Source organism: Archocentrus centrarchus, unplaced genomic scaffold, assembly GCF_007364275.1.
Source record: "Archocentrus centrarchus isolate MPI-CPG fArcCen1 unplaced genomic scaffold, fArcCen1 scaffold_32_ctg1, whole genome shotgun sequence".
Classification (NCBI taxonomy): Eukaryota; Metazoa; Chordata; class Actinopteri; order Cichliformes; family Cichlidae; genus Archocentrus; species Archocentrus centrarchus.
Window position 1 is genome coordinate 3,327,820 of NW_022060260.1, and position 14,784 is coordinate 3,342,603.

General features: G+C 42.3%; 1 protein-coding gene across 1 annotated transcript in view; it reads right to left on the bottom strand.

Annotated features, from left to right (window-relative positions):
• The window catches only part of fah (fumarylacetoacetate hydrolase (fumarylacetoacetase)), a 29,713-nt gene continuing 14,929 nt past the window's right edge, over positions 1 to 14,784 (bottom strand). The window contains exons 7-14 of the mRNA XM_030724209.1: positions 12,908 to 12,960; positions 12,620 to 12,719; positions 5,032 to 5,162; positions 4,052 to 4,127; positions 3,192 to 3,238; positions 2,227 to 2,328; positions 1,904 to 2,021; positions 1 to 1,291 (exon numbers count right to left, since the gene is read on the bottom strand). Of these exons, the coding sequence (XP_030580069.1) occupies positions 1,215 to 1,291; positions 1,904 to 2,021; positions 2,227 to 2,328; positions 3,192 to 3,238; positions 4,052 to 4,127; positions 5,032 to 5,162; positions 12,620 to 12,719; positions 12,908 to 12,960 (704 nt within the window). The 3' untranslated portion in view covers positions 1 to 1,214. The remainder of the gene's footprint in view (positions 1,292 to 1,903; positions 2,022 to 2,226; positions 2,329 to 3,191; positions 3,239 to 4,051; positions 4,128 to 5,031; positions 5,163 to 12,619; positions 12,720 to 12,907; positions 12,961 to 14,784) is intronic.

A 14,784-nucleotide genomic window follows, 5' to 3' on the forward strand; every position in this document is an offset into this window, starting at 1 on the left:
TCTCAGATTTTGTAACATCACTGAAGTTTGGTCTCCAACTTCAAAAATTGTTGAAGTCACATATTTAGAGTGTAACCATACTTACAACCAAAGTAATGCTGATTTTGTTGTCCTATGCTGCGGGTACAGTCTACATAGGAGATGTAATTCAAAGATTATACATTGCAATTGTAATTGTGTTATATTTTTATTTCAGTTTCACACTTTCTACGTAAACCAGTGGTCAAAGAGCAGTTGTCTCCAGAGTCTTAATGGAAGAAAGGTGTTGAAGCTTGCTTCCATCTCCTCTTCTGAACAGTGTAGAGAGAGAGAGAGACAGTACAATGTGATAAGGTAAAATGCTGTCTGATGACAGTCTGCCATGATGCTCTTCTGCAGTTTTCATTCCTTCAGCTGGCTTTTGTTTTATTTTTTTAATTAATTAATTTTTTTTTTTTCAGAAATGACTATCAGATTTTTGGTAGCATGTGTCTTCATCTGTATCCCAATTTAAAGTTTACCTATTCTGCTTTTCCCTATTTTCTGTCATATGTATCCTATTCCAGTGGTGATGCACATATTAAATACCAGATTTTCAGATAATGAGTTCAGTATGTGGACAAATAGAAACTTCAGACTGCTCTGAATATTTGTTTTTTGACCGTCAGTCTTGGCTCTGATGGTGGCGTCTATAATCTGGTCATCTCAGAAACTCAAATTAGTTAAAACAAAAGTTGGCCTTAATGGTGTGTGTGTGTGTGTGCGCGCGTGTGTGTGTGTGTGTGTGTGTGTGTGTTGGGGGAGGGGTTAATTGAGTAATTGGATGTATTCATTGTTGACAATAAAAAAAAAATCATGTGTTCAAAGACCACAGAGTGAGTCAACACAATAACAGCACCAAATTTAAATATAAAACATCCCTGTAATTGATCCTGGTACAGCAGTAACATTGTAATATGATGTGGGAGAATCCCTCTGCTGGATGAATATTTCATTAGATTTCAGTAACAAGGTCGCTGCACAGCTTTACAGAGCTTTGAGACTACACTGACCGAATGAGATAAATGTTCATTAATTATTTACTAAAGTTCATAGTATCACTTTTTAAGAGAAAGATATGAGTGAGGGGAGAGGAGTCGTCCATATTGCTGTTTGTCATTGTAGTCATCAAAGCCAGCTGAGATCCTGCTGTGCAAGTTTGTGTCTTCTGATGTTTCTACACCATTAAAGGTGTTTCAGAGCTGCAGAGCTGGGAGGATGGCTCCCTGACAGGTCCCAAAGCCCACCCTGTAGCCATCTCCTTCACAGTAACCTAGGCAGAGGAAGGCACTGGACATATTAATATAGGCTTTTTATATATGACCAGTATAACTGTACTGTGTATGCTTGAAAGTTTAAGTTATATCTTTTAAAGAGATTTCTGAAAAAAAAAAGAATTTTAGTCAGAAGTAAATCTTTTCATAATATCAACCGCATTACAGTTTCTCATTTGCAGAGTCACTGTGTTGTGCACTAGTGCGTTTTTCTGTAACACTGGGCTGTTAATCAGCATTAAAAGCATAATTATAAATACTAATGTGCTTTTCTGCCCTAAATCTGACACTCTGGTCCTTTGAACAAGTCCAGACTTTAGATTAGGGCGGCTGAAGCACACAGTGGCATGTCTGAGTGTGTACCAGCATGCACTGGAGAGTTATATTATCATTCTTTGTCATTATTTTTATGTCTTGTTGTTGTTGGTGTTGTTATTCCGGTCTCCATTTTCCTGCACTGTGTAAAAATATTACTCGTCAGGAATTATCAAATGAAAGATGCATTCAAGTTTAGCCTCAATAAAAACCTGTTCTCTATTGCTACCTCTATAAATATTGTAATATACTTCCAAATGATGTGAAGTGGAAATCTAATTTATCAGCAGACCAACCTGTTACAGTGACGTCATCTCCATCGTTCAAGAAGGTCCTAGTTTCTCCTCCTCCCAGGTCAATGTTCTTAGATCCATTCCATGACAGCTCAAGCATGGAGCCAAAGCTCTCTGGATCCTGTATACACCCAGTCGCAATAAGCAAGGACATTCACTTTGTAAAATCCACAATAGAAGTTGCTAATGTGTACTGTTACATAATCTTGCTGACAAACTAAAAACAGACAGACAAACAAAAGGTACACACCCCGGCTTTGGCAGAGCACCCACCAATGTTTGATTATTTATTGAGTACTAAGCGTATTGTAAATGCAGACACTCACAGGTCCGCTGATGGTCCCTGAAGCGAGCAGGTCTCCTGGTTTGACATTGCAGCCGTTGACCGTGTGATGGGCGAGCTGCTGCTTCATGGTCCAATACATGTACTTGAGCCAGAGAGAGAGGGGGGAATAAAAATAGAATATGAGTGAAGACAGACTGTGAAACATTATACTTGATTCAACGTTCTGTTAAAGGAGACAGGCCGATCCAAACCTTTGACGGGTACTCTACATAAAAATATCAGGCCACACATCTCAAATTGTCACAGGTATATAAAATCCAGCACCTTTACAAACATTCACACTGAATTGGAGTGTGGTACTGTAACAGGAAGCCACTTCATAAAATGTCTTCCCTTCCAGTATATTTCATAACCAACCATAAATGATTTTATATCAAAGTGGGAGTGTTTAGGAACCACAGCAACTCAACCAATGGAGGAGCAGACCACGTGAAGTTAAAGAGGAGGGTTGTTGAGTGCTGAGGCTCTGCTGACTCAATACCTACAGAGTTCCAAACCTCCTCTGGCATTAACATCAGCAGAAAAACTGTACTGGGAGCTTCATGGATTTCCATGGCCAAGCATGCCTAATGTGTAGGTGGCCTACTACTGATGATCACATGCAGCCACAAGAAGTATTTAAGGAGGAATAAATGCAACAGTAAAAAGCTGACAAGCACAGCAGGCATACCTGTCACATCCTTCAGTTTTTCTCTAATTGTTTTAGCTAAACTCTAAAGAAAACAAATGGCATTCTATGATCCAGGCTTCAGAAAACAACACATCACCAACATTACTATTAAAGTTGCATTTATTTTGTCAAAATCAATAAAGAAGCACCACTTTTACTGATTTAATGATGACCTTTATAAAGACAAAGTCTTGACTGGCCTTGTGGAAAGCATTTGGTTTTATGTGCCTAAAATAGCTGATATTATTATAGTTACACTGGCTCCACAACCTTACCTTAAAGTTTGACCTGCAGATGGTCACCGTGTCAGCCATGCCTTCTCCTTGAAGGGGAAACAGCAAAAATATGTATTTTAACAGAGACATTCACTTCATAAGATATTATTAAACACTATTAAACATTACCCATGCTATTGAAAAAAAAAGTAATTTAATGACACTGTGTGCTTTGAAAGCTTACTCAAATCAAATAAAAGTGGATAGTATAGGTCCTTAGTTTGGTCTTTGACAGTTTGGTCAATTGCATTGCCTAATAATGCTTTGTTGCATCTGTTATTGAGACCCTGGAGGTCAGCATGTCTGTGAGTCAACAGTATGAAAAAAGTGCTTTTTCACAGTTTCTGTGCTGAACCTCTGAAAAATCAGCCTCTGACAAATTCGTTCATATTATAATAGGTAAGAAACACTGACACTAATAAAAATGTAAATGACATATTTGAAACAATGGAAGCTAAACTGAAAAGAACAAACCTACTCTGGACACGAACTGAAACTGAACTGAAAATAAAAACTCAAAACAAATAAAAATAAAAATAGAAAATATGAAACTACAGTAAATTTAAGCAGCAGGTTACAGCGAAGCAGAAATAATGCTTTACACAATACACTGTACAGTATCATGGGATCGCAAGTAACCAACTACATTTAGACAAGCACTGTACTTAACAATCATGTGGTACTGTGCTTTCTGAGGCAAATATTGTACTTTTTAGAACACAAAATTGATCTGAAAGCTGTATGTAAATATACCCTACAGACAGCAGATTACACAACCCTGTAACAACCTATATACAGCTAACAATGACAGAGGCAATGCTGTACAGTTGATCTGATGATAGTCACTGTGTGGATGGTACCTTTTAGTGACACAAACAGTTTAATGTTGAAAGTGTAAGCATCGTGGTGCTGCAGGTATGGGAGGGGTTCTGGATCCTGTGAGAAGACACAAAATACGAAAAAACATGAGCAAAACAAAACAGGTGTCACAAGAACACAAATCGTCACCGTCCTGAAACAATGGCCTAAGTCATTTTTTTAATGAAAATTTTAATTTTGACTAAATCATCATGTTTTCAATATTTGGTTCACTTTTTTGTTTTTTTCTGAAAAACCTGAAAAAAATGACGTAGGCCATTCTTTCAGGAGGGTTATGAAATGTTCATTTCATAAGTCCAGAACGGAGAGGGACAAACCAGCGTTTCTATTCTTAAATCTTCAGCACAAGAGTGATCCTAAAGCTTCTCAGCCCCCTTAGTCTGAAAAATGCTTTGTTACTTCAAATTCAGAATTCATGTATTCCATGGTATACTATTACCTGTGTAACATGTTGACAGGTTGATGACCAAAAACTTGTACTAGTGAAAAAATCTTCCAAATATCTCACTATTATATTTCTTAACATGTTATTCACTATTGGAAATTATTATAACTATTGCAAGAAGGTCCTAGGTTCTAATCCACCAACTGAGCTTTCTGTGTGGAGTTTGCATGTTCTCCTCGTGTTTGTGTGGGAGGAAACTGGGTACTCTGGTTTCCTCCCACAGTCCAAAGATATGCAGTTAGTGGGATTTGGTTAACTGGTGATTCTAAATTGCACACAGGTGTGAATGGTTGTCTGTCTCTGTACTTACTTTAAGCATATATACGAGCACATATCTCCAGCTGAATAAGTCCTCCCTAAAGTCAGATTGTTATCACAGGTCTCAAATGAAAAAAGTTACTTGAATTTGATGACGACTCAGAAAATTTCACTTGGTGATTAGAGCTCACTGTGTGACCCTGGAACTACTCTGCGGCCCTTCTCTTTACTGATGTTAGTTGAGACTCTTCTGTTAACCTGGATGGGCTTAGGCTCAGCGAAAGGTAACAGCGCCTCCATGGGGACGACCCAGGGTGAAATAGTTGTCCCAAAGTTCTTTCCCAGGAAAGGTCCCAGAGGAACATACTCCCATGCCTGGATGTCCCTAGCTGAGAATAAACACAAGTGAGAGTGTAATTAAGCAGATTGTGGTTTTATTTTCAATTAACTTGCAGATTATTCAACACATTCTCATGGCAAATAATCATGACATTTAATGTAAAAAGTTGTGTTCCTGGACAATTTTTTTCTCATGTGCCTGAACATGACATGGTATAGTTTGGGTTAAAGTATGGTTTAAAAACCTTTACAGATTAAAGGAACACTTTTTATCAAGTCAGTTGGGATATTGATCTGGTCACTTAAGTTAGCAGAGGGGGTATTAATCAGTTTCAGCTGCTTTGATGTTAATGAAATTAACTAGAGGGGCAACAATGAGACACCCCCCAAACAGGAATGTTTTACAGGTGGAGGACACTCACATTTTTCCCTCCTCATCTTTTCTGACTGGTTTTCACTAGTTTTGCATTTGGCTAGGGTCAGAGTCACTGCTGGTAGCATGAGGCCATACCTGGACCCTACAGAGGCTGCACAGGTAGGTAGTCCAACTCCTCCAGGATGGCACATCAATACGTGTCATTGGCAGACATTGGCAACATCCTCTAGTGGACCCTGTGCTCACTGCCCAGCACCTTCGGCCTCGAGTGACATTTGCCATAGAATACTAGAACTGGCAGGTCCACCACTGGAGCCCTGTGCTTTTCACAGATGAGAGCAGGTTCACCCTGAGCACATGTAGCAGATGTGAAAGGGTCTGGAGAAGCTGAGGAGCACGTTTTGCTGCCTGTAACATCATTCAACACGTGGGTCAGTGATGGTCTGAGGAGGCATATCTATAAAGCAGGGCTCTTCAACTCCAGGCCTCGAGGGCCGGTGTCCTGCAGGTTTTAGATGTGTCCCTGATCCAACACACCTGAATCAAATGGCTGAATTACCTCCTCAGTATGCAGTCAAGTTCTCCAGAGTCCTGCTAATGACTTCTATATTTGACTCAGGTGTGTTACTCTACAGGCTAGGAAATGGCACTCTGATTGCTATCAGGTATCAGGATGAAATCCTCGTACCCATTGTCAGTCCCTACTCTGCTGCACTGGGTCCTGGGTTCCTCCTGGTGCACTACACTGCCCAGCCTCATGTGGTGAGAGTATGCAGACAGTTTCTGGAGGATGAAGGAACTGATACCACTGACTGGCCCCCACACTACTCATTTGTGCTAAATCCAATAGAACTTCTCTGGGACATGATGTTTCAGTCCATCCAAGGTCACCAGGTTTTACCTCAGACTGTCCAGGAGCTCAGTGATGCCCTGGTCTGGATCTGGGAGGAGATCCCCCAGGACACCATCTGTCATCTTATTAGGAGGATGCCCTGATGTTGTCGGGCATGCATATAAGCACGTGGGGCCATATGGACCATTTTGAATTGCTGCAATGAAATTTCGGCTATTGTACGTTGAAGAATGTGGCAGAATGGACTATTTTGCCACATTTGTTTTTTCACTTTTTTTGGGGTGTCCTTGAATTCAAAAATTGTCTCTCTAGGCTGATCATTTTCATTTCCATCAAACGATGTGGCATCCTTTCATTCCTAACACGTTACACAGTCCATATCAGGGCAGATATCCAGCATGATTTTTTCCCCATTGAAATCTGATATGTTTTCAAAGATGATATATGTTTTTAATTTTTTCATCAGTGTATGTGTTGCAGGCATGAAGTATACTTCCACATATATTCCACAAATATTTTTAATTAAATTAGGAAAACATTCATTACTACAATTCAAAGCTTCAGTTATGACTGTTCATAGCAAGAAGGCTCCTGTGCCTGTCTGTGTGTACAGTTAAATCCGTCTTCCTGCTCTTGTCGGAGACGGTCGCACTATCTCTCTCTCCCTGCCCTCCCCATCTCTCCGCTTGCTGCTTGCTGTGAGAGCGTCTTTTACACACTGTCCGAATAAGAACAAGATTGAACCATGGATCTGGCAAACTGGGCATTCTCCATCATTGATCGAATTTTTTCCACTATGAGACCTGGGACAGGGGAGCCTGCGTGTCCGAGTGGAACAGACCCGGTTGGATACGTCATCGACTCTTGGAGCTCGTGGAGACCGGTGTGCTTCTCAGCCCTTGGAGTGGAAGACGTGGAAGACGCATATATATTCGGCTTTTTGGTAGCGGTATCTTCTCTGTTTGGGCTCGGTGGATACCTGCTTTACTGGCAAATTAAGAAAATCTGGACGGCGGTTCGACATCTGCAGAGGCTGCCGATCCAGGTGGAAGGGCTGAGCAGAGCCGCACAAACTCAGACTCAAAGCCTGGTGGACCTGAGCCGCAAGATTAGCAGGCTCGCAGGCGAGAGGGGTTAGATCAGGAGATATAGTTCGGTTCTGCACAGTGAGGACGGCAATCAACGAATTTGGAATATTGGATTTTCGAATGGTTTCCCAGTAAGACTGAAGGCTGTTGGAAAAACAAGCAGCCTGTTCCAAAACAACATTTGTTATCAGGAATTCGGCTCCCCTGCCGGCCTTGGGTTGGCAACCATATCTCTCTCCAGGGCTCTGTGTGCGGCTGCTCTCTCCCCCACTCCGCGTTGTGATTTGTGAAGCTGGGTCTGGTGTATCACGGCCGCTGATGAAATTCCACCGCTATCAGCGAACTGTTTTGGCTGGATCCTGGCATCTGGCTCCACAATGCCCCCACCTCTCGTCTCCGTCTGCATCCCCTCCTGACCTGACCTCACCTACCGCCGCTGTCCTTGCTTTACATGTGCAAATGCTTTGCTAAGGTGGTTTTTTTGGACCCTGGTGCAGTGCTCTTTTGAGCACTGTACCAGATGACTTTTTTTTAACCTAACTTCCCCATGATGTGTTGTTTTCTCCTCCTGCCAAAGGTAGCGCTGCAAGTAAACGGCTGCATGACCCAAGGACACATATCCCCCTATGTGTGTTGTGTTTGTGTATTTGGATGGTGTTCTGTAACTGCAATTTCCAATGTGTGAACTTGTTCACCCACATGGCAATAAAACTTCATTCATTCAAATCACCTAGGTCTATGATTGCTTGGCTCAAAGCTGCATTGGCCAAAGTCTGGACACTCTGTGACTGTGTCCAGATTTTTGACTGGTACTGATATGGTCACAAATAAAGACCCAACTGGAGCTATGGTAGATTCTTGTGGGTAGCAGGACTGTTAGCCCCTTGTCACATTGACACAAAGAATCCTGTGGAGGGCTGCAGACACAGAGAGAACACAGAAATTGTCCACGATTCTCTGCAGACATCTGCCGTCTCCACAGGGGTCCTCCAGTGTTCACACAGTGAGTTTTCAAAAATTATAAGCTGCTTTACTTTTGACTGTGGACATGGTGGACCGCTGCGGACAGGAGTGCACGTGATGAGTTCAGGTCAGTCCGCTAACAGTCCGCAGTCCTCCGCAGTCCTACCAACGCAGTGATCCACCACCCTCTGCAACACGCGTGTTTAGCAGGTCAACTTTCCACAACTGTCCGCCATCTGTACACGCATGTCTGCCGCCTCACTGCGGGATTTCCTACCCTGCACACATGATTGACACCTGTCACATGCCATCAGGTTGCACGGTGCATGCAATGTGCATGGACTGTTTGCGGACATTTGTCGCAGCTCTCCACAGGATTGTTTGCGTCAGTGTGACGGGGTCAAACATCTGAAGAAATTTTTCACTTCAAGATCATGTTCATGTTTGAGGGTGAAACTGAGTTCTGTAATGAAGGCTGGTCCTCCCTCTCCCAACCTTACTCGTATAACTGCAGAAAAAACAGATCATTTTTCAGATCAGCGAACAGGCCATCAGTCAGAAGCACTTCTCTGAAACATTGTCAGAGATGCACTGTCACATAATATTTTCAAACATCTTCATAATATTTTTGAAAACTAAGAAATGTAGGTATTATTTTTAAAGTCACAGTGACTTTTCTGTATTTAGTTCTACATTAGCTACAATCATATCTAACAAGAATGGAGCACGTTACTACAGGATATCACTTATTCCATTCTGTCAAAGCAACTGGTCTCTCAGAGTTGGTTGCCCTTTGGCAGTTTTATGAGACAGGGACTGCAGCAATGGGATGAGTGATACTCTCGATTCTGATACTGATACTCCTGAAACTTGTGGTGCGGTTTAAACACATATAATATTCTTTTATGAAGATGCAGGGTTAAAGTGCCTAGGCCTAAGGCAAACAAGAAATGAAAATGAAAAAGAAACTGTACAGCCTCTTTCAAACAGGACTTCTAACTGTTGAGCCACTGATGCCAGAGGACACCCTGGATGTATCATTTCATGCCAGCACCTTCTGACATACTGATAGTACTTGACACTCTATGAATAACAATGCAAAAAAAAAGCTTTTCAAAAGAGTGACAACCCAGAAGCAGAATACTGAGCAGAGAACGCATTGTTTAAATAGCTTATATCATTAATTTAGCAGCCGACTCAAGCTGACCAATGTGTTCAGATAATGTACTGCATTGCTCTAGTTCGTACAGTATAAGGTTAATGTGCAGTATGAACCTGGGACACTACTCACAATAATGGAATGTAACTTTAAAATGCAGTGTTCTCATAGGTGCTATCCACTGTGAAGCTAATGAGGCAACAATGTGATAATCTTCCTCTGCAGTAGCTTTAATATCACTCTGCTTTCATAATCTTTTTTGTTCTTGCACATAGACACAGTTCATTGGGTAGGCCTTCCCCTCACACAATGTAAGTACTTAAAAAATGACTTTTCAATTAGACAACTGTGCAGTGCAGAGGAGGAAAGAAGAAGAAAGCATCAAATGTAACAGCATGCAGTGGTGTGGTAGAAATTTTAGATGGCAAATATTCATAGAAAGCCTGCAGTGAAGACTGCAGGCTGACCTCCTGGGGGTATCAGCAGTCAAGTACAAAATAAAAGTAATATCAATTCACTTTCAAGCTGCACATTCAGCACAAATGTCACAGGCTGAAAAATATCTTAACATTGTGCCGTGAGGAGGAAAAGAATTCAGTGTGCAGTAGTATGATAGGATGTCCTTGGAACAAAAGTCTGAAGAATATGTTGCATAATTAGCAAACAACACACTAACTCCCCACTTACTGGATTTTTTTAAAGAGTAAATTTAGGTTTTGAGATTAAAGTCATACATTAATGAGAAAGAAACCACAAATTATTGTGTTCCACTAGTGCCTACTTGGCTCGGTTTGACTCGACTCAGTTTTTAGGGTTTTCCATTAGATGCTATTATTGGCAAATGCAATCAAGCAAATCCACAGTGCTGGGCAGTGTGCACAGGGCCCGCTAGAGGACGTCGGGCCCTCATGCCACCCACATGAAGTGTGTTTCTGATTGTTTGGTCAGAGACGTTCACGCCAGTGGCCTGCTGGAGGTCATTTTGTAGGGCTCTGGCAGTGCTCATCCTGTTTGTCCTTGAAAAAGAAATATATACTAGTCCTGCTGATAGGTTAAAGACCTTCTATGACCCTGTCCAGACCCAGTAAAGTCAATCCTCCACATACCTACAATCTCCTTAGATTCTATTCCTCTGCCCTCATCGAACGATGCCAGGATCTCTCCAATATTCCCTCCTGGGTTGGTTGACACCAGACCCCAGCCAGCTATGAGGGCAACCAATGGCAGGATCTCACCTGTTCCCATGCCTAGGATGAGGGTTGCTAGGTGCACAGCTGTTTCCATTCCTGCATCTGTTTTTGCCAGGCCCCTGCCACAAACTGTTTACCTGTTTGCTTCTGCTGTTGCCAAGTCACAGGCTCGCCTCTGCTGTCGCCCGAGCCTGCACCCCAGAGACTGTTTATGTTTCACAGTCTGCACACCCAAAGACTGTTTATTGTGCATGTGCGCAGGACTCCACAGAGACTGTTTCTCCATCTATTGCCTCCCCAGAGATCGTTGCTTCACCCTCAGCCTCCCCAGAGACTGTACACCCTGCACCCATTCCTGTTCCCAGGGTAAGAAGGGCCAGGGCCCAGCCTTTCCCTGCCCCCATTCCAGTTTTCAGGGTGGGGGTGGCCAAGGCCCAACCTGCCCCTGCACTCGTACCTGTTTCTAGGGTGGGGTTGCTAGGGTCCAACCTGCCTCTGCACCCTCAGCTGCAGTCTCAGCTTCCCCACTGAGCAGCCCCAATCATCAAGTAGACTGCATGCCCTTCTGAGCAGTCCCAGTATTCAGAGGAGACTGTGTGACCTTCAGAGCAGCCCCAGTCCTGTGCTTCCTTTGTCCCCAGAGAGTCCAGAGCCTTCTGCATCCCTACAGAATCCTGAGCTTCCTGTGTCCCCAGAGCCAGTCAGTCCAGAGCCAGTGGGTCCCGCTCCACCTGAGCCAAACACTCCACAGCCAAAGCCCATGGGCTACCTGAATCTGAGCCCAACGGTCCCGACTTGCTTGAAACTAGTCAGATCCCAAAGGTCACGAGCTGCCTCGAACCTGGGTCCAAGTTCAAGATTTCCAGTCCAGTGCTACTTGATTCCAATAGTCTCCACCTTCACTGTGGGTCACTAGCTGAGCCTCCAGAAGGGTCTTGTCACCACTACTGACACTGGCCCCCAGCTAAGCCACTGGAAATGTCATGTCACTGACCCTGGCCTTTAGAGAGTCTCCTTCATTGACAGGCCTTATTTTTTTTTTTAAAAAAAGAGGGTGTCCTTCGTCGCCAGCCCCCAGAAGGTCTCCGTCGCCATTGTCGGCCTCCAGCCTTGTTCTGTACCATGATGGTCTCTGTTGCCAGTCTCCAGCCAAGCCACCAGATAACTTTACTGGGGTTTAAAATTTAAATGTCAAGGGTCATTCATTTTTTAATGTCGTCAGAGAAGTTTAATCTCAACCTCAACATAATCCTATCCTTACAGTTTTCTGTGCTTGAATCATTTAAACATCAACAAGTATAATTTTTCACTTGCATCATTATGTCCAGCAGACCAAGTGTAGGCAGCTGTAGAATATGTCAATTTTCCAATATTGGAGGTGTTACTGTGTTTTCTTTTACATTGTTGGCTGTTTGTCTAAGTGACCAAGGTATCACCAGCTGGAGGGGTTTGAGAGACTAGAAGAAATATTACATTTATGTGCTCTTTCAAAAACATCAGTCTGTTTATCAAAGTTAGGCTGTTCTTTCCTGAAGTCGGCATAAAGGATTGGTGGGCCTAACATAGAGCACCTGAAACTACTTTTTTCAGACAGGTTGACGGGGGAGGGGCAATAACCTCACTAATCACTAACAAACTATGGAAACACAGCCTAATAATAACCACCTAATAATAAAGTTATACTCTTCCATGACTGTAGAAATCATTGCTCAGAATTTTCACCAAACCAAAAGAAAGGATTTTATAAAGAGCACAGATGACAGCTGAAAGTTACTGCTGTGACTTAAAGACTTTCTAAATAAATGTGAAAAACCTACCATCCTTGAGTATGGAAAACAAGAAAAGTGTTGAGGTCATATGTTGTTTAGAGACACTCACCACTCCAGTCATTCATGAGTACCATGCCAAAGATGTGCTCGTGGGCTTTTTTGATAGGAATGGGTTCTCCTAGTTGATTACCTCCTCCAACAAAGAATGCCTAATCATAAAAGAAAAGCAGTTATAAATATAACAGCAATTAAATACTGTTGTAACACACACACACACACACACACACACACACACACACACACACACACACACACACACACACACACACACACACACACACACACACACACAAATGAAATGCACATGGGTTATTAGTTTAAGTAAAGCTTTAATCACCATCTCCAGTTCAAAGTCCAATTTCTTAGATGGGCCAAACACTGGAGGTTTTGCTGAGAAGAAGAACAAAGGTAAACATACAGGTGCTGGTCATTAAATTAGAATATCATGAAACAGTTGATTTATTTCAGTAATTCCATTCAAAAAGTGAAACTTGTATATTATATTCATTCATTACACACAGACTGATATATTTCAAATGTTTATTTCTTTTAATTTTGATGATTATAACTGAAAACTAATAAAATATTGAAGACACCTGGTGCCGCACTCTAATCAGCTAATTAACTCAAAACACCTGCAAAGGCCTTTAAATGGTCTCTCAGTCTAGATCTGTAGGCTACACAATCATGGGGAAGACTGCTGACTTGACAGTTGTCCAAAAGACGACCTTTGACACCTCGCACAAGGAGGGCGAAACTCAAAAGGTCATTGCTAAAGAGGCTGGCTGTTCACAGAGCTCTGTGTCCAAGCACATTAATAGAGAGGCGAAGGGAAGGAAAAGATGTGGTAGAAAAAAGTGTACAACAACAGGGATAACTGCACCCTGGAGAGGATTGTGGAACAAAACCCATTCAAAAATGTGGGGGAGATTCACAAAGAGTGGACTGCAGCTGGAGTCAGTGCTTCAAGAACCACCACACACAGACGTATGCAGACATGGGTTTCAGCTGTCGCAGTCCTCGTGTCGAGCCACTCTTGAACAAGAGACGGCGTCCAAAGCGTCTCACCTGGACTAAAGACAAAAAGGACTGGACTGCTGCTGAGTGCTCCAAAGTTATGTTCTCTGATCAAAGTCAATGTTGAATTTCCTTTGGAAATCAAGGTCCCAGAGTCTGGAGGAAGAGAGGAGAGGCACAGAGTCCACGCTGGCTGAGGTCCAGTGTAAAGTTTCCACAGTCAGTGATGGTTTGGGGTGCCATGTCATCTGCTGGTGTTGGTCCACTGTGTTTTCTGAGGTCAAAGGTCAACGCAGCCGTCTACCAGGAAGTTTTAGAGCACTTCATGCTTCCTGCTGCTGACCAACTTTATGGAGATGCAGATTTCATTTTCCAACAGGACTTGGCACCTGCACACAGTGCCAAAGCTACCAGTACCTGCTTTAAGGACCATGGTATCCCTGTTCTTAATTGGCCAGCAAACTCACCTGACCTTTAACCCCATAGAAAATCTATGGGCTATTGTGAAGAGGAAGATGTGATACACCAGAGCCAACAATTCAGAAGAGCTGAAGGCCACTATCAGAGCAACCTGGGCTCTCATAACACCTGAGCAGTGCCACAGACTGATGGACTCCATGCCACGCTGCATTACTGCAGTAATCCAGGCAAAAGGAGCCCCAACTAAGTACTGAGTGCTGTACATGCTCATACTTTGTATACTCATACTTTTCTGTTGGCCAACATTTCTAAAAATCCTTTTTTTGTATTGGTCTTAATTAATATTCTAATTTTCTAAGATACTGAATTTGGGGGTTTTTATTAGTTGTCAGTTATAATCAGCTGTATGAGGTGAGACTGTGTGCCAAATCTGCTCAAAGTCACAAGTACATCATGCAGTCATATTTGTGGACCAATACATGTTTGATATATGGTAAATTATTGAATTTAGAGGACAAAACTACATTAATTGATATTCTGATCACAAAGCAAACACAAATTAGTTCAGAAATATATATATATCAACTCACTATAAATCAACAGAATCTTCAGAACCCTAATTATAATAATATGTATGAAGATAATCCATAGTAGCTACATAGGGTAGCTAAAAAGTGCACTAACCCACAAAGAAACTAAGAACTGTTTTCTGTATCTACATATTATGCTAGATACAGAAATGCCACAGATGTACTTGCTAATGCACACGATCAAGCT